General features: G+C 53.9%; 2 protein-coding genes across 2 annotated transcripts in view; both read right to left on the reverse strand.

The window, feature by feature from the left end:
- Positions 1–2,291: 2,291 nt before the first annotated feature.
- On the reverse strand, positions 2,292–7,568 carry CD79B (CD79b molecule). The gene is made up of 6 exons (XM_015651011.2): positions 7,415–7,568; positions 5,569–5,610; positions 4,343–4,651; positions 3,745–3,863; positions 3,449–3,490; positions 2,292–3,118 (listed from the first exon to the last, which is right to left on the reverse strand). Exons 1-6 carry the CDS (start codon positions 7,506–7,508, stop codon positions 3,020–3,022), a joined length of 705 nt encoding a protein of 234 aa, XP_015506497.1. The 5' UTR covers positions 7,509–7,568; the 3' UTR covers positions 2,292–3,019.
- A 2,905-nt stretch (positions 7,569–10,473) lies between these two features.
- Positions 10,474–19,254, reverse strand: part of SCN4A (sodium voltage-gated channel alpha subunit 4) — a 51,948-nt gene continuing 43,167 nt past the window's right edge. The window contains exons 19-26 of the mRNA XM_015651419.1: positions 18,968–19,141; positions 18,200–18,322; positions 17,705–17,983; positions 16,484–16,537; positions 14,930–15,067; positions 14,285–14,389; positions 13,365–13,635; positions 10,474–12,954 (exon numbers count right to left, since the gene is read on the reverse strand). Coding sequence (XP_015506905.1) covers positions 11,765–12,954; positions 13,365–13,635; positions 14,285–14,389; positions 14,930–15,067; positions 16,484–16,537; positions 17,705–17,983; positions 18,200–18,322; positions 18,968–19,141 — 2,334 coding nt within the window. The 3' untranslated portion in view covers positions 10,474–11,764. The remainder of the gene's footprint in view (positions 12,955–13,364; positions 13,636–14,284; positions 14,390–14,929; positions 15,068–16,483; positions 16,538–17,704; positions 17,984–18,199; positions 18,323–18,967; positions 19,142–19,254) is intronic.

Consider the following 19,254-nt stretch of genomic DNA (forward strand, 5'->3'; position numbering starts at 1 on the left):
ATGTGTCAGCGCTGCTCAGGGATGAGCCGCAGCTCCTGCGTGTCCTGCTCAGCTCTGCTGCTGCCAGCGGGGATAAATCCACATGATTTGTGCCGAGGGCTGCCCGAGGCTGCCTTTGTCCCCAGCGCTGTCTGGGCAGTAAATGAGGCAGAAGCGGCGCATGAGGAGCTCCGGGCCGGGCAGAGCCGAGCTTGCATAAGCGGCTCCCAAATATCCATTTTCTGGCTCTCCAATCCCTGCTTTCCCAAGCCACAGCATCCCATCTAAAGCAGAATCACACTCCGTGATTTCCACATCCCTTGGAAGAGATAAATCCCCTCCGTTCTTTTCAGGATGGCCCCGTGTCCACCCACCTTTCCCTAAGCTTTTAAATAAGTGAAAAAGCTTTTTCTGGAGGCTCCCGGTGATCCCCAGCCTGGGGGAATCCTGACCAAGGATCACTGCTGAGCCACAGCCCAGCTCTGCAGAGCTTTAGGGTGTGCAGGATTATCTCTCTTAACTCACTGCTCCAGGGGAAATTCCATTTCAGATTTATGGGGATTATTTATCAGAGTTGGAACTGCTGAGTTTCACTGAACTCCTGTGGAAAGATGAGGCTGAACCCACAGGTTCAGCTCCCCAGGACTGCAGCCCCACCTGTCTGCCTGAGCATCCCAATGGAAAACAGGGATTTTCCCTCCCCACAATTACCTGGAAGGAGGTTGTAGGCAGGTGGGGCTTGGTTTCTTCTCCCAAAGACAAGAAGAAACAGCCTCAAGCTGTGCCAGGGGAGGTTTAGGTTGGATATTGGGAAAATTCCTTCCCTGAAGGGAGTGTCCAGCCCTGGCACAGCAGCCCAGGGCAGTGCTGGAGTCACCATCCCTGGAAGGATTTAAAAGCTGTGTGGATGTGGCACTTGGGGACAGGGGTCAGTGGTGGCCTTGGCAGTGCTGGGGGACACAATGATCTTAGAGGGCTTTGCCAGCCTGAATGATTCCATCATTCGATGACAGAAATCAGGACAAAATACAGAGCCTGGGCTGTATATACTGAAATATTTATTTACATTAAATGTGTTTTAAACACAAACCACTCTCAATATAGAAAGAAACCAACCTCCATCTCCAGGCTCCTTGGAAACTACTCCAAGCATTTCAAATAAACCAACAACACTACAGAAATATTTATTTACTTGTGCCATTTTAAAGGAGGCCAAAGCCCTGGGCTGAGGGAGGAGCAGAGCAGGACTGGGGTCACAAAAACTGCTTTTGACATCAGTGGTTCCTCACCAGGTGCAAACAGCAGATTTTCTTTATTTTTTCTATTATTCTGTTTAGTCACTTGACTGAGTTGTTTGCACTCAGAAAAACTGAGGAATCTGGAGCTGTGAAGGCCAGAAAAAACTTCCATCTTCCATTTGGAAACTGAAAACAAGGAATGGAGGGATGAGCTCTGCTAGTCCTAAAATCTTGGCAAATGTGGCAACCAGGAACAGCCAGTTCTTTTTTCTCCCTGTGAATGCTCCTTTTTTAAATTAACCCATTTTATAAGTAAAATATGCTTAAATAACTTTTATATATATGTGGCAGAACTAATTTGGGGTAGTTCTATTTCACTAGTAAAAATAAATTTTAAAATTCTGTTCTTTGTGCTGTTTAAATTGAATTCCAGTTTCCTACAGAGGTTCTTTACTGGTAAAGAACCATCCTGTTACTTCTGAAAAGCCCTTTTCACTTGGAATATTACCCTCCTCTGGCTGTTTTTGGGGTGCAGAGCAGTTGCAGGAGCTTCTTGGAGCCCAAAATGTTGTGAAACATCAGGACACAGAGGCCTTGGGCTCTCTGAGAAGGGACAGTTTGAGCCACAATGTCCTTGTCACCCTTTCCCAGCCAAACCCCCACCCCACTGTGCCCCCCCAGCCCCAGTTTGGGTGCCTGGCTGGCCCTGAGCCCACCACTTGCCATGCCAAAATCATTTCTTTACAAACCCAGTCTCCAGATGTTTTGTAGCTTCTCCTTCAAGACCATATCTAGCTGAGAGCAGAGCTGCTGGTCCTGGACCCTGTTCTCCTGCTTTGGATCCTGGTAATTCTCTTCCTAATCCCAGGCTGATGTTTTGGGATTTTTGAGGTCCCCACGGGAGCCTCACATCTCACATTGGTTTCCATCCCTGCCTGCCCTCAGGGTGAAGTTTGAGGAGGTGAAGTTTGGTTTCCAGCTATGCTGGACCCAAAAAGCTGCTCGTGATTCCCAGGAAATCAGCACCAGGGCTATGGGACACCCCTGGAATGGGCATGGCAGGACAGAGCAGGATGAGGATTTACCCATTACCTTTATTAGAGTTTCCAAAGCAGTTGGAGGTTTGTGACCCACAATTTACAACTTTCCCAGATGTTCTGAGGTCAGGCATGTCCCTCCCCATGGGGATGACCTTGTGACAGGGGCCAGCTCTTGTCTGGAGAGCAGCAAGCCTTTGGGTGAGACCTTTCTCCCCAGCTTTTCCATAGTCTTTGGAGAAAAAGAGTTGCTTTTGGGGGATCCTCTACCTCAGACCTCTGCCAGCTGGGCCTGTGGACACAGCTTTGACAGCTGAAGAGCGGCCCCAGTTCTGCTTCTCACAACACCCACGTGGTGCTATTGGCAGTGTCCTCGCAGTGCCCGGTCCTGTCCTTCCCAGGGCGGTGGGGTTGGAGCAGAGCCCTCATTCCCAGTCCTTCCATGGCACTGACCAGGCTGGAGCTCAGTGCTGGGCGTGGGGCTGCCCAGGCTGTGGGACCAGTTTGCTACTGGGGGATCACAGGTGGCTCCTAATTTCTACAGAGGCTTTAGGGGTTGGTCTGTGGGGTGGGGACAGGGACAGCCTCGGTGACACAGCCTGGGTGTGAACACCCGAGGGCAGCAGGCTCCCAGCCCTGAGCTGGGCTGTGCAGGTGTTTGCAGCTCGGGAATGCAGCCCAGCATCCAGGATCCAGGATCCAGGCAGCTCCAGGGGATCCGTCCCCACGGGGGCTGGCAGGGCCTGGCAGAGGCTGCAGGACCCCTCACTCTTCACCTGGGTGCTCCCCCACCGCCCACTTGGCCTTCACGTCCCGGAAAGGAGTGATGTCCTCGTAGGTGGCCATCTGCTCCACCTCCAGCCCCTGCAGCAACAGCAAGGATGGTGGGACATGGGAGGAGGTTCCAGCACAGGACATCCCTTGGGACACCCAGCTGGGGACCCTCCCAGCCTGTTCCCCCTGAGACCAGAGCAGCTTCTGACAGGGAGAGAGGATGGAGATGGCTGGATGTTGGCTGCTGGATGTGCACTGGCTGCTTCCTGGGCAGCTCAGCACAGCTGCTGTGGAATTTGGGAAGGTGCCCTGATCCTCCTCCCAAGGAAGGGGCTGCTGGACCCCCCAGCAGATAACCAGCACAACCCCTTGTGCCAAGGCTCGGGGTGGTGTTAGGAAGGTCCTGCTATCATTAATTACCTCATAGGTGTGGTCCTCCTCTGGGCTTTTCTTCTCTTCACCCTGTGGAGAGTCAAACATTGGTGTTGGCACCCTCCAGGATCCCCTGTCCTCAGCCTTGGTCCCCTGGGCCAGGTCCCACCACTTCCACAGGCACATCCACTGAGTCCCCACAGAGCAATTGAGATGGTTTTGTTCCCACTTCAGATATCCACGTTCCCATCCATGACCCCAAACCCATCCCATGCCCTGGGATGCGCTGCAGGACACTGAGCCCAGCTGGGGACATCCCCTCTGCTGGAGTCACTGTCACTTGCCTTGTCGTGGAAGAGGAGGATGGGGATGCTGATGAAGATGACGAGCATGATGGACTGGATGATGATGATGGCGTCTTTCAGAGTGTTCCTGTTCTGGATCTGCTTGATGCTGGTGGTACCTGGGAGCAACAGCACAGGGAGAGCCCAGGTCTCACCTCTGTGCCAGGCTGCAGGGAGAGGGATTCGCTCAACATGGCCAGAGTGGGTCACAAAGGGGGGATGTGGGGACCAGGGAGAGAGCAGAGCACTGCAGCTGCCCCCAGGATTGGCATCGGGGACCAGCTCTGGCATGGGACACCTTGGGCAGCACCCAGCAGTCACCAGGAGCAGGACAAATCTGATTTATTAGAGGAACATCCTGTTTTTTGCAGGATGGACATGGCAGGGCAGACCCAGGGAGGTCGTGCTGCTCCTTGGGGCTGGCAGTGAGGAGCAGAACCTCTGTGGTGCCATAGAGCACCCACAGCTGGGCTGGAGAGGGTCCCACGGGCACAGGGAGAGGAGGAGATGTGAGAGCACCATGTGGGGTTCATATGGAGAATGGGAGAGGAGAAAGAGCATCTCCTGGGGTGCAGCAGCATGGGGAGCTGCCACTCACCCATGACCCGGAGCTCTGTCCCACACGAGTGCAGCTGCTCCTTCTTCACCACACCCTTCCTGTCGCACACGTAGATCCCGCTGTCCTTGTAGCTGGTCCTGAAGAGGGTGAGGTTGATGGAAACGTTCGTCCTCTCGATGCTGTAGCCAGGCATGTTCTGATCCAGCACAGAGAGGTCATCCCTGTCCTCTGCTGTCTTGTACCACTGCATGATCTGCGGCTCCTGGGAGTAGCAGATGAGGTAGATGGGCATGTTCTTCTTGACGGCCACGTAGCGCAGGTTCTGGTACACCGGGGGACACCTGCCACCTGCAGGGGACAAGGCTGTCACTGCAGCCACAACCGTGAGAGCCCCCCGGCACCTCCCCAACAAAGAGCTTCCCGTTTTCATGCTGCTTTTGAGCATCCGGCTTGGTTTTGGTGAATTATCCTCATCTCAGGCTCCCCAGGGAATGGTCCTGAGGCTGCCAGAGCTCCAGGAGAGCTTGGACAGAGCTCCAGGGATGGACAGGGTGGGGTTGTGGGGGTGTCCTGGGCAGGGCAGGAGTGGGACTGGATGATCCCTGTGGATCACTTCCAGTCAGGATATTCTGTGATTCTATGAGATCTGAGGCTTTTGGTGGAAGTCTGCTTTTAATGGAAACTCCAATTTTCTGTGGGAATTTTTGCTCCAATACTTCTGTCCTGCTCCCACCTCTCTCTGTGCACATTTAGTTAATCCCAGCTCCAAAATTACAGCCTGCAGAATCCCAGCTTGTTTCTCTTTTGCTTCCACTTTTTTTTTTTTTTTTTTTGCCTTTTGCTTTATTTTGTATTTTTTGGCCATGTTTTAGTTCCATAGTGGTGACTTTGAGAGCCCATTTGGGTTGCAGAGGTCACACTCAGAGCCCCATGGGTAGAAATGGCACAAGGACAATGGCACAAGGACAATGGCACAAGGACAATGGCACAAGGACAATGGCACAAGCCCAGTGCTGGTCCCAGACTGGGTCATGCAGCAAATGCAGAGGGAAAACCTGGGGGTGCTCAGGAAAGACAAAGCAGATCCAGCTTTGCAGAGGGAGAGGGAGGTGCAGGATTGGGGATGAGCCATGAGGGATATCACAGCCTGGGAATGGCCTGTGTGGGGGGAAAGGGCTGTGGGTGGTGGGACAGTGGCTCTCTGGGGACAGGAGGGACCCTGGGGACACACACAGAGGGGAAGGGCCTGACAGGTCTGAGGGTACCTGTGCTGTTCCCGGTGTTGGTCTCGTCTGCTGAGGTCCCACCTGCAAGACAGGAGAGGGCCTGAGGTGGTGACCAGGAGCCCATGAGGATGTCCCTGGTGGGATGGATGTGCCCTGCCCACTCCATATGGATGGAGCTCTGAGGAGCCACAAGAGAGAACACCTGGGGCAGTGCAGGGCTGGGTACAAACCCTCCCATTTCTATCCTGTCTCCTGAAAATTTTCCAGCTTGTTTTTTGGTCAATACCCCAGTGAAACATGCACTCTATAAGGTTCCCGAGGCTGATGCCTCTCAAGAATACTCCAGATACTCCCAGCTCTGCATTTCCATTGTCTGAACCAACCAGAAACCCTTCCCTGCTGGGAATTCCTGGGCTCGGAGCCCTGTGATGGCCAGGGGTGTTCCCAGCTCCTGGGGCCACTCAGCCCCCCAGGACAAGGGCTGTGGCTTGGTGCAGTGGGACCTGCAGTGCAGGGTGAGCTGGGGACCCCCCAGCACCCACGGGTGCCCTGCCCACAGCTCCAGTGCTGCTGGGCCTGGTTCCTCTTGCTGCAGCTGGGCAGGAAGCCCAGCCCTGTTTACTGCCCTGCTTGAGTGCCCAGCTCCCTCCTCTCGATGGAGATTCACCAAACCCCCTGGAGGAGCTGGCACGGGGCTGGGGCTGCAGCACTTCCCTGCAGCTGCAAACCTCCCCATCCCCAGAGAGAGAAAAAGGAACAGAAAAAGAAGAAAGGTTCAGTTCCTCAGCCTGAGCTTTTTGCCACCCTCCTGCAGACTCCCAGCCTGCAGGGACCTCCTGGCTTGGACAGGGGCTCCTCTCATTGCCCCAGAGCTCCTTCCAGGTCCTTGCACCGACACCTCTGCAGGCAAATCTTCCCTTCTAGCCCCATTCCAGTTTTTTCCAGGATGGGAGATGCTCTTTGTCCTGGCTGTGCCCTGGCTGTGTGTCCCCGTCACCTGCAGTGCCACCAGCCAAGGCTTTGCCCTCCAGGTTCTGTTGGTGTTTCCAAAGGAAGACCAGGCTGGTTCCCCACCTGAAAGCCTGCACACCCCCCCAAGTCAGGAGTTCCATTGCAGCCACAGGTGGGCTGAACTTCCCCTGTCCTCCCCTGAAGGCATCATGAGAGCCAAGTTCAAACCCTGCAGCCTTGAATCCATGCTGGACTTGTGTGGGCACCACAGGAGCCCTTTATCCCGTGGGCACACGTTTCCCTCTGAGGGTGGGATCTGCTCTGGGTTCTTGCAGCTGTTCCTGCATCAGGCAAGAGGAGCTGGAAGGGGCCAGGAGCTGTGTCCTGGGCTTTGTTACTGCTTCTCCAAGGGGAACAGTGCAGAGATGTTCACAGACCCCACAAATCACCCCAAAGGCCTTTTTCCTCCCATTTCTTCTCTGCTTCTGGGCACTGAACCCCACAGAGCAGAGATGTGGCTGGGCAACGTGCCAGCTCTGTCCCCAGGCCTCTGAGAGTAATAAATGGTTAAAAAACCTCAACAACCCTTTTTTCCTGTCACCTGCAGCCCCAGCCAGGCTGGCTCTGCACTCACTCGGCCAAAGCCACCTGCGTGCCCCAGAACGTGTCCTGGCTGCTCGGCCCAAGGGAAGCAAAAGCCAAAGCCAAGGCAGGCACTGGGCTCCGAGCCCTGTGTGCCCTCCAGGGCTCCCCGGGGGGCTCCCAGCACAGAGCAGGACTGAGAGACACCAGCACAAAGCTTAAAATTATGCTGGTTATTAAAATTATTAAAATCATTGCCCTGAGAGGCAGATCTGGGGGGAAGCCCCTGAGCAGGGGACACAGCATTGTCCTGGCTCCTTGCTCTGAAGTGCAAACCCTGTTTGGAGCCTACCTGTGAGCAGAGCCAGCAGCCAGAGGGTCACCTGGAGCAGCCAGAGCCTCGTGCCCAATTCAGCCATATTCCAGTGCCCAGGGCAGGGAAACATCCACCCTGTGCTTCTGCAAAAGCAGCGGCTGCTCCCACTACCCTGCCTACAGCACCTAAAAATGGCAAAGCTGCTGCTCTGCACGGCCCCTTTCCTGCTCATGTAAATCCTCCCCGCTGGGGACTTTCCCTCGGGGCTGCTTTTGAATGCGGTGCAGACGCTGGGGCGGCCGTGCCTGTGGGCTGGGCTCCCTGCTCTCCATCCATCCATCCATCCATCCATCCATCCATCCATCCATCCATCCATCCATCCATCCATCCATCCATCCTCCTGTCCCTCCGCATTGTCCATCTCCGTGTCCCTGGGCACTGCCCGCCCTCCTGTCCCCTGCTGGCTCCCAGTGGTGCCAGTATTCCCTGGGGGTGGCCAGGGCCCTGGGGACCTGCAGCAGAGCTGGCCATGAGCCCATCTGCCAAGCAGGAGGTGCCAAACCAGGGCTGAGCACGAGATGTGCCCAGGGGATGGGATTGGTGCTGCCTGGACACATCCCTGGGGGACAGGGTGGGGGCGATGCCCAGGGTTTCTCCTCAGCTCCACCCAGATCCCCCCAGGGTGTTTGTGCCTGGAAGGGACAGGCAGGGATTGATGGTGGCCCAGAAGCCAAGAGTTGCAGCAGGAATGGGGGATGTTTGTGGGGCTGCTTGTTGTTGTGGGATGCAGTGGGATGGGTCCCCCAGCTCCCATCCCTGCATCCAGGGAGTCCAGAAATGTAAAATCATAGAAATGTGAGTCAGTCACAAAATCATTATGGTTTGAAAAGACCTTCAGGATCATCAGCTCAGCAGCACCATCATGATCACCACAAACCCATGTCCTCAAGTGCCACATCCAATGTTTTGTGAGCACTTCCAGTGAGAAGATGAGAAGGGAAAATGGCCAAAATAAGGAGTCACTTGGGTGCCAGCCATGCTCACCCCTTCTCCACACCCCATTTGCCACTTCCAAGAGCCTTCTCCATGGAACCCTTGAGAGCCAGGCCCCAGGGAAGCAAAAGGAGCCCCCCCAGGGTGAGTTCTGGTGAAAAAGCAGTTTCCCCCAGGCTCTGCCCCCCTGGTTGTTGCTCATTACCGGCTGTGGGTAAGCACTGAACTGTAACTCCAGTGAAAAACACCTTTGGGTTCTTCTGCCAGGCATGGTCCCCAGAGCCCGGTGCCACTGCCTGGGGCATCCCCAAACCTTCATCTTCTGCAGGCTGGGTTGGTTTTTGCCAGTTCTGAGCATCTGATGGGTGCTGGGAACCAGCCCCAGCCTGACTTTGCATGCAAAGGGCCAGGAAGCAGGAGAAATAAAGTTTTCCAGGGAAAAACTGGCTCCATGAGGGAATGATGATGGGAGAGGTGCCTTCTCCTGGTTCTGTACATAGGGACAGCACTGCCAAGTCCCTGCTGCCATCACCCCTGGGTCTGGCTGGAAGAGCAGAGCCTGGCCCTGATGTCCCAGCAGGGCAAAGGGAAAGGGAAGCCCACGTGCTTGGCAGGCATTGGAGGGGTTTTTGTGGGGAGCTGGGGGAGCTGGGGCTGCAGATGGGAGCTGGGATGCTGGTGGTGCCTGGGAAGGCCCTGTGAGGTAAAACCAGGAGCGGGGCACAAACTGAAGAGGGTTTGCAATGTCAGTGGCCAAATCGGCCCCTGTGCTGCCTGAGGGCTCCTTGGCACCCTTAAAAGGCACAGAGGGGCTTGGTCTGTCCTGGAGACCCCTGCGCTTATAGCAACCCTTACGTGGGGTGTAGGGGAACCCACGGGGAGGGTCCCATGTCCCCACACCTCCTCCCCATGGCCCCTCTGGCTCCATGGCCCGCAGAGCAGAGCCGGCAGCTGCACCTTCCCCACCTTCCCCAGCCCTTCCCTATTCATTGGGGTTTGGGTTTCACAGTGCCCAGGCTGCGCCCCCTCCCCTGCAGCCCCCGCCTGCCCTGGGACGAGCTGTTCCAGCAGCAGCAAAAACAGCGGTGAGCAGTCCCCCAGGGACGTCAGCGGGGCCCGGGGGCGGCTCCTGGCTGACGCAGAACCTCCTTCACCCACCCCTGTCCTCTCCCAGTGATGCTCACCTGCTCCCACGTGTGTGGGGCTGGAGCCTGTGTGGGGAACTCGGGGGCTTGAACCTCCTCCAAACCCTCCACAGCAGCTCCTGGTGTCAGCCAGCACCGGGGGCCTGGGGATGGGATGATGAGCAGAGCAGAAGCTCTGGGGGACAGCCCTGGGGGCCCCTGTGCAGGATGAGACCCCCAGGGTCCTGCTGAGGTTGGCAGGTCCAAGGCCAAGCACAGGGAGCCAAGGGAAGGGGTGTTCACCCCTCCCAGTGCAGGGAAAACATTCCTGTCCCAAGACACCCCAGCACACCTGGTATCGTAATAACAGATCATTTACAGTTGTTTATTGTAAGAAATGTACAAAGAAAAACGGCTTTAGCTCACACAAAACCTGCTCTGGGGCTTTTCCCCATACCTGACGACACAAACGTAGAAGCAGCATGGATTGTGAACCACGATCCGGGCAGGTACTGCCGTGCCAGGCGCGCTTCCCATGGAAACGCCAGCGACAGCAGTTCAGGCTCCTGCTGCAGAGAGCATCGACATGGAAATGAGAGCACAAGGCCACGGGACGAGCCGAGTGTCCCTGGCTCTGCCACCTGGCTGGCAGCTCATGGGTCCAGCACCGCTCCCGGCCGGCCTGGCCGTGATGGCAGCGCCCAAAGCAGCCCGGGAAGAGAAGAGAATCATCAGAGTACAAAAAAAAGAGCCTTTGGCTTCAGGAGCAGCCCTTATTTGAACTGGAAGAGGTTTTGGTTCATCTTTGTTTTGATCTCAAGAGGGTTTTTTTTCCCTTGAAGGCAGAAGGTGGTCAGAGGTGAACTTGGGGCCTTTTGCCCCATTTTTCACACAATCACAGAATGGTTTGGGTTGGAAGGACCTCAAAGCTCATCCAGTGCCACCCCTGCCATGGCAGGGACACCTTCCACTATCCCAGGCTGCTCCAAGCCCTGTCCAACCCGGCCTTGGGAACACTTCCAGGCATCCAGGGGCAGCCACAGCTGTGCCAGGGCCATTTTCCTTAATCTACTTTCCTTCTGCTCACGTGTGTGAAGAACAGCAAATCCCTTTTCCCACTGGGAAAACGCTCCTCTGCCTGGAGGTTTCCTGGTGAGGACCTGCCTGGCCCATCCAGAATGTGCCACCGGGGCCTCTCCGCAGCCCCAGCCCAGGGAAGGATGCTCTGCCTGAGGATTTTGGGATTCACACCCCAACGGGACTGGTTATTACATGCAGCCACCTGGGGCTTGGCTGGGATTTAGGGCACCCCTAAAGCAGCTCGTGGAAAGGATCATTCAAACATCTGCTCTGATCCCTGGGGGTGCATCTCATTAATTAACACTAAGGAAGAGGACATTTGGAACTCCAACCAAGAGCACTCTTGCAGCAGGGCTAGGAAAAAAACCCTGGAGAGTTTTGTCCTGGGGACTGAGGATTCTTGGAGGATGTTTTCCAAACCCTGCCTTTGCCCATTGCTTTCCTGCCACAAAACGTGGATGGAAATGGGAAAACATTTAACTATAAACAGTGTTTACATTCGTCCTACAGAGACCTGAATGATTTCTGGTTTCAATGCATATTAAGAGACCTTGAAAACCTGATATTTAACCCTGAGAACAAATCTGCAGATGCTTTGGCTTTGCAAACCAATTTTTAAGACATAATTGCACTTTCTCTTGTATGTAACAAAAACTAATCATCAAGCTTATTCAGAGGTTCAAAAGAAAGGTGCTACTTTAAGACTTTGGAGATTTTTGTTCACAAACCCTTCTGTTTTCCATAATTATTCTTAATATTATTTCACTTGGCTCATCTTTCACTGTTTGGCTGCACTCTGGAAGAATAAAATCTAGGAAAATATCTTAATTGTGAAATAACATTAATAAATAATTACTTTAAGTGAAAGGACAACCATACTCTTCTGTTCATGTCTAAAGACCATTGTTACTGTGCTGAGATCATTTCAAAACTAACTTGTATCTCTTTCACTGACAACAGATTTCACATTTGAGTTCTCATAAGAAAAAGAATTAAACTCTTTGCAAGTGCAGTGGGCAGTAAAACCCAGGATCAGGAGGAGATCCTGCTTTGAAATTCAAGGTGGTTGCTTGAAATATGTGAAATTAGCTCAATATCTAAGATCTAGAGATCTGTGCATGGAAGAGCTTTGAACAGGAGATACAAATGAAGTCTCTTTAGGCTGGGCCAGAGGTGGAATCTCCTTGTGTTACACCAGCGATTCCTTCACCACACGTTCCTTAGCCCAAGCCTGTGCTTCCTCAGGAGCATCCTGAGGTGTCTCTGAGCTGGGAATGGGCTCGAGGCCCAAGGCAGGGGCTGTCTCCACATCTGTCCCAGTGTTCCCATAGATCTCCTGCATTTTGGTGGCGATCAGTCCTTCCTTCTCGGGCGCGTCCTCGCCCAGGGCGTCCTGGCTGTGCCGGTACATGTAGGACGCCTGTTTCACCGAGCGCCTCAGCAGGTATCTCCGGAAAGCCCTCTGGATCTTGGTAGCACAGACCTCCTCATGTTTCCTCTTCAGGGTGGTGGTGATGGGTTCGTAGGAAACTTTTGAGGGGTTGGCAGCCATGAACTTCTCCTCCATGGTGGCCTTCAGGGCATCCATCTCTCCTGAGTCTCCCAGCACTTCCTTAGTCAGGGCAAAGAGGATGTCTAGGCAGTGGATTTTGTCCCCAGCAACCATTGGTAGATCCATGGTGACAAGTTTGATCTTGTTGGGCTTGGGAACTCTGAGTGGCTCCTGCAAGGTGTCCACAAAGTCAGACAAGGTGCTGTAGGCGATGAACTGGGTGGCATCCGGGTCAAACTTCTCCCAAGTTTCATAAAACATTTCAAAATCGTCTTCACAGAGAGGCTCGCTGCTCTCCTCTGTGGCCACACTGAAGTTCTCCAGGATGATGGCAATGTACATGTTCACCACGATGAGGAAGGAGATGATGATGTAGCTGCAGAAGAAGAAGATGCCAATGGAGGGGTTCCCACAGTCTCCTTTCACTGAACTCCCAGGGTTCTCCAGCTCGGGGTCACAGTCCGGGGGGCCACTGTTGAGGATGGGGTTGAGGAGCCCATCCCACCCCGCTGACGTGGTGATCTGGAAGAGGCAGATGATGCTGTTCCCAAACGTTTCAAAGTTGAAGATGTCATCGATCCCTGACTCCTTCTTGACGTAGGCGAAGTTGGACATCCCGAAGATGGAGTAGATGAACATGACAAGGAAGAGCAGGAGGCCGATGTTGAACAGGGCGGGCAGGGACATCATCAGGGCAAAGAGGAGCGTCCGGATGCCTTTGGCTCCTCGGATCAGCCGGAGCACGCGGCCGATCCTCGCCAGACGGATGACCCTGAAGAGGGTGGGGGACACAAAGTACTTCTCGATGATGTCCGAGAGGACAATACCTGTGGAGGGATGAAGGACAGATGAGTTTGCTGTGCCACCAACAGGGGGTGAAGGGAAGCTGCTCCACTCTGGGCAGACACAGTGAGGTGAGGCCACTCCTGATGTTCCTCTAGTGAAAACATTAAAAAATAACCTCTGAGGACAGACCCAAGGGTTAAACTCTGGCTGCTCTGTTTCAGAAAAAGAGAACACCAAGGGAAATAACACCAAGGAGGAGCAGAGCCAGCCTGGTGGCCCCGAGTGGCCTCACATCTCTCATGTCTCAGGGTCCTGCTGCCTTGGCCCTGCTCAAAGGACGGGTGCAAGCGGGGAACAGTGACAGCTCAGTGGGTGTGGACTGGTGATTCCACTTCCACTCTTCATTGTGCAGTGGGATCCCTGACGGACCAGTGGGAGCAGCAGGACTCACCTAGGATGGAGAGGATGACCACCACGAAGTCGAAGATGTTCCAGCCCACAGTGAAAAAGTAGTGGCGCAGGGCAAACATCTTGAGCACGCACTCCCCAGTGAAGATGACGATGAAGACCAGGTTTATCTTGTAGAGGACAGAGGTTTTGAGCTCACTCTGGTCATCTGTTTCTACCATCATGGTCACCATGTTCAGGCAAATCAGGATCATGATGGTGATGTCAAACACTTGCTTGGTAACAAAGTCAAACACTTTCCCTTGGACTTTGTTCTGCAGTGAGGGACACAAGGGCGATGATGGAGCAGCAGAGGAGAGGTGGGAACATGTGACAGACACAAAAATAAAACAACAGAAAGAGAAGAAGGAACCATATTTACAAGTGTGGAAACCTCAGGGTTGTGGCCAGCATGGCTCTCAGAGCCTTAAAAGTTATGGGGGGAGAATTCCCAGCACCTCTCCGGATGGAGCACACCTGGGAATGCTACAGCCAGGAGAAGCTGGGCACAGGGCAAAATCACTTGCTAATTACACCCACAGCTAATAGGGCACAAATTAACACATGAGAAGGATCTCCCAAATCACAACTGAGAATGTTTTGGCCAGACCAGGGTCCCTTCTGGGGGTGGAAAGCTGAGCCCAGCTCCCTTCCAGAGAGAAAGGAGCTGGAAACCAAACTAGAAAAAAACCCAAATTCCTGCAAAAGAAGCCCCATCACTGCCCTTGCCAGCAGACCAAGGGCTAAAGAGCAGACACAAAGGAGGTGGCCTGACGTCAACCTCTTCTGATGTCCCAGCTCTTGGCCAGGTCCTGTCTGAAGAGTAACAACAGGGCAAATGGACCCTTCTCATTCCCTTTGGGACAGCTGGTGGCTTGGAGCGTTCCCTGTGTGCTCCACTCCAGGAGGAAGAGCCCAACATACCGCTGGCCTGGGGATGGGCTTCTGGGGTTTCTTGGAGCCCAGCTTCTTCATGGCGTTGTAGTATTTCTTCTGCTCTTCCGTCATGAAGATGTCTTTGCCTCCAAAGTATAAAGGGAGTCACTGCTGTTAGTCTCAGGAATTCTCTTCCCACCAAGTGTGTCTGACCATGTCCCTTCCCACCATCCAGCCCCTCAGAGATCCTGCTGGGAGCAGTGTGTCCTCTCTGTGTCCTGCAGACCGTGCTCAGCACCACCAGAGTGCTCGGCCCTGCCCACCCTCCGCCTGCCCCCTGCTCAGGGCTGTCAGTCCTGAGCTACTGGCTTGGAAGCAGAAGTTGAGCCTCAACCTTGTGCATAGGAAAATGATCCCAGGGTGGGAAAAGAAAACAAAAGTGATGGCCCAGGCAAGAGAAAATACAGCTTCCCTTTGCTTCCTCCCTCTGCACCCATCAGTTAAGTCCTCTGTAACTGCCATGACCAGGACACAAAGCTGCATGTGCCGTTTGTCCAGTGCAGGAAGCACTAAGGGATAAGAATCCTGGGATCCATCCTAGCCCCAGGCATGGTGGCCCTGGTCCCATCACCCCACCGTTGTGCTGGTCCCCTCCAACTTAGAGCAGCACCTCAGGAGCTGGGAAATACTCATCTTTTTCTTCTGCTGGTTGAAGTTGTCGATGATGACGCCGATGAAGAGATTCAGGGTGAAGAAGGCACCAAAGATGATGAAGATGACAAAATAGATGTACATGTAGAGGTTGATCTCATACTGTGGCTGCTCTTCAATCTGGCCAGGAAAGATGGGAAATGTGAGACTGACCCTGTTCCAAAAGGGGGTCCCCAAGTCCTCAGATAAGGGCTTGTGGTGTTTGGACAGAGCCAGGGGGTGGCTGCTGCAAAACTTTTGGTTGTGTGTTCCCAAGAGGAGCAGCCATGGGAAGGTACATCCATGTGACACTGACTGAGGGACAAGGACATGCTGACCCCCAGTCCCACAGCACGGCTGGGGAACGGGAAGGGATGTCCTTTGCAGTGATATTAATGAGCAAATGAGCTTCTTCACAATAATCAGTATTCCAAGGGCTAAAATGTATCTGAGAAGGGAAAGAAAATGTGGGTTAATTTGTCACACCAGCACAGTTGGGTGACACCACCTGACAACCCTGGACAATGCTCCTAATCCAAGGAGCATCCCTTAATCCTGCTCTGTGTTTGATCAGAGGCACCCCAAGGTGACCCCACTGGCTTCCCCCACTTTGAAGAAAGCTTTTGGCAGAACAAGGAGGATTTTCTCCCAAACCAGCTTTGCCCCAGGTGGGACAGAGGCCTGAGGGATTTTCAGAGGGTGATGGAAGTGTGCTAAAGAAAGGCAATTAAAACCACCCCTTCAGGCCTGTGGGTGTATGGGGTGACCCCCAGTGTGACTGGAGAACAGTAGGGACACATTTGGGGATGGATCACAGCCTTTGCACAGCACTCTTCAAACACTTGGGTTCTTTTAAGAACTCACTGAACCCAATGGTTAAACACTGGCTGCTCTGTTCTCATAACCCACTGACTGCTCAAGGCAAACCAGGCACTTTCTCCAGGATGGGATGAGCTTTCCCTGCTAGAGGGGTCCTGGAGGACACAATGTCACAGCAGGCAGAAGGATGAGCCTTTAGGTTGGAGGAGTGGGGGAAGAACAGGGATTTTGGCCCCTGGAACTGAAGCTGAGTGGATTCAGCCCCAGCTATGGGGCAGGGTGGGAGCCCAGTGTGGGGCCAGGCTACAGGTGACAATGACATGGGTGGCACAGGGACACATGGCTGCCCTTTTCGAGGCTGTGCACCTCAGCAGGAGGATGTTGTGGCTGTCCAGGTGTCCAGGGCTGGATTGGACAGAGCTTGGAGCAACCTGGGATAGTGAAAGATGTCACTGCCCATGGCAGGGGGAGGCACTGGATGGTTTTTAGGGTCACTTCCAACACAAACTGTGATGGGATTCCATGGCTGATACATTCTGGGGGTTTCTCCACCCTGTAGCCCATGTCCTGGCTGAAGTCATGGGTGGGATGCAGGCAGTCCCCAGCACCAAAAGGCAGAGCCAGAGGTGCTGCTGTAGCCAAGGATCCATCTCAGCCTCAGTTCTGGGATCCTGTTCCCAGTCTGCCAAGGGGAATCCACCCCTGGAATCAGCAATGTGTCCCTGCGTGTCGCCTCACCTCACGCGAGTCCACGGCTGCGTACATTATGTCCATCCAGCCTTTGAAGGTTGCCTGTGGGAACAGGAATGGTCAGACATGGAGTTTTCCAACATAAAGGATTCTGTGACTCTATGGCAGTGGAGAAAAATGTATTTTCTGGGAGTTGTTTGGGGCTGGGAAGAAAGGGAAGGTGATGGGTGCATGTCTGTGGTTTAGCTCTGAGTACTCCAGCTTCTCTGTGGGAATGGCAGGAGACAAATGTGAGTTGAATCCACAAGAAAAACGTCCCAGAAATATGGAAATTCCCATGTGAATGTGCAAGGACCATTCTGGGGCTGAGGCTACCAGTGACTTCCCAAAACACCACTGCAAACAAGGCAGGGAAAAGAAGCAATTGACTTTTTTCTCCCTTTGACTTCAAAGTCATTTTCCCCAAAGGCAGAGCTGTGCCAGGGACAGCTGCCTCATTTCCAGTCCAAACTCTGCCATCTCCATAGTCCTGACCTCCATATCCTTCCTCTGGTTCTGCTGAATTCCATCCTAGTGGGGGGGGAGACTACACCAAACCTTCTGTAGGATCTCCACTGCATCTCTTACAGCCTTTTGCTGCTGATTTGTTAAACAAAAGGTCTGCACATCATGTTTCCTGAATCTGATGGGACAAGAAGGCTGAAGAGGAAGCTGAATTTAGAAGCAGGGTCATCAGCTGGGGTTGTTTTCTGATTCTGCAGCCACCAGTTCCCCTGGATCTGATGGGAGTTTGCCTCATAATGGAGCCCACACCTATATTTTTGTTAGAGATGTGGTGAGCAGTTCCCCTTTGCTGCCCTGCCCAGCTGTGGGGAGTTCAGTGGAACCTGGGTGTGTTCACCCACTGCCTGCAGGGGACACACGTGCCCTTTTTCCAGTCGTCACCCACCCCACACAAAGTCCCACAGCCTACAGACTGAACTTTCCAAAGGGGTGCAGGGGTAAGACAGAGCCTTGACTCCTGCACCCTGTGCTGTGCAGGGGCTGCTTTTCCCTGTCTGCACCCATCTGTAGCAGCTCCACTTTTCTACCCTGTCCCTTTTCCTCCTTGGCTAGGAGGAAACCCCTTCCTAAAGGCTTTTTTGGTGTTAAAAACCAGCTTTGGAGCTAAGAAGCAGCTAAGAAACCTCATCCCACATTAGTCCTGATGCTCATCTCAGTGCCCTGCTCCACACATCTTGGACGGTGACACCCGATGTTGTGACGTACCACCTGCAGCAGGGACAGGTATCCCAAGCCCACGTTGTCGAAGTTGACCTTGACGTTGACCCATCTGACCTCGTTGGTGTGGAGCAGGGCCATGCAGTCGCTCTTGTTGTTGACCACGTTGATGTCGAAGAGCTCACCCGTGGTGGTGTTGACACACCTGTAGTACTTCCCTGCGAACAGGTTCACCCCCATGATGCTGAAGATCAGCCAGAAGATGAGGCAGACCAGCAGGACGTTCATGATGGAGGGGATGGCACCCAGCAAGGCATTCACCACCACCTGCAAGGAGAGAAAAAACCTTGCAGGACCTGGATGGGACCTTCATGCCCCAACCTTGCCCTCCCCAGCAGCACTGAGTGAGGTCAGACTGGACCAAAGGTACCTTAGCATTGATCCCACCGATTTGGGGGCCCCTGAAAACCAACTGGGATGTCTGTGATGTAGGGGACTGCTGAAGGCTCTGTCAGGGCCAGCAGCACATGGGGACACACTTACCCTCATGCCCTCAAACCGGGACAGAGCACGCAGAGGTCGCAGAGCCCTCAATGTCCGCAGGGATTTGATGGCTCCCAGCTCGGAGTATCCCAGCCAGTTTGCTGTCAGGCTGACCAGGGACACCTGCAAGGAGCCCAAGTGATCAGCAGCGCCTCAGATGGAAACACAACTGCAGCTCCTGCCCTTCCCTCTCTCCCCAGTCACCCAGGCTGGTTGTCATCCTCTAGCCCTGGGGCAAAGACATTGAGTCCTTGGGGTCCCTGGTGGCCAGACACCTCAAGAATCACAGAATCCCAGAATGGTGTGGGTTGGAAGGGACTTTAAAGACCATCCAGTCCTACCTCCTGCCAAGGCAGGGACACCTTTCACTGTCCCAGGGTGCCCCAAGCCCCATCCAACCTGGCCTTGGGCACTGCCAGGGATGGGGCAGACTGACACCTCTTGAATGTGAGGGTGGAACTGATGTGGGGCACAGAAAGGACAGACTGCTCCGTCATGGACCATTTGGGAGACCCTGTGTCCCTTTACAGCTCTACTGGGCCTGGTGGAACTTCAGGGGCTGTTCTTGGCTTGGGTGTAAAACAGAAGGGTTTGAAAGGTTCCTGCCACCAGGAATGAAGTGTTGCTTCCTATGGGGGACCATTATTTTAGGTAATGGTGTAAGCCCTCATTCCACAGCCACCCCATTATCCTCTAAAATACAATCTGGGTTCATTAAGAGCCCCTAATGCCCCCAAGCCCCTTGGCTTGGCCCTGCTTATCACGTACATCCACGATGAGGAAATCCAGCCAGCACCAGGCATTGGTGAAGTACACCTTGAAGCCATAGGCCACCCACTTGAGCAGCATCTCGATGACGAAGATGTAGGAGAAGACCTTGTCTGCGTATTCCAGGATGGTGCGGATCACCTTGTGCCGCTCAATGTAGATGTCCTCAAAAGCCTGCAAGGGGCATGGAGCTAGGTGGCAGTCATCTTCCATGGAGAACCCCATGGAGCTACCTGACAGTCATCTTCCATGGAGAACCCCATGGAGCTACCTGACAGTCATCTTCC

Source organism: Parus major, chromosome 27 (assembly GCF_001522545.3).
Source record: "Parus major isolate Abel chromosome 27, Parus_major1.1, whole genome shotgun sequence".
Lineage (NCBI taxonomy): Eukaryota > Metazoa > Chordata > Aves > Passeriformes > Paridae > Parus > Parus major.

Excerpts from the sequence above, each read along its gene's own strand:
- CD79B (XM_015651011.2), bottom strand. The coding sequence starts at position 7,508 with ATGTTTCCCTGCCCTGGGCACTGGAATATGGCTGAATTGGGCACGAGG. Across the intron at positions 4,652-5,568 it reads CAACACCGGGAACAGCACAG|GTGGCAGGTGTCCCCCGGTG; the intron begins GTACCCTCAGAC and ends TGTCCCCTGCAG. Across the intron at positions 3,864-4,342 it reads GACAGAGCTCCGGGTCATGG|GTACCACCAGCATCAAGCAG; the intron begins GTGAGTGGCAGC and ends TGTTGCTCCCAG.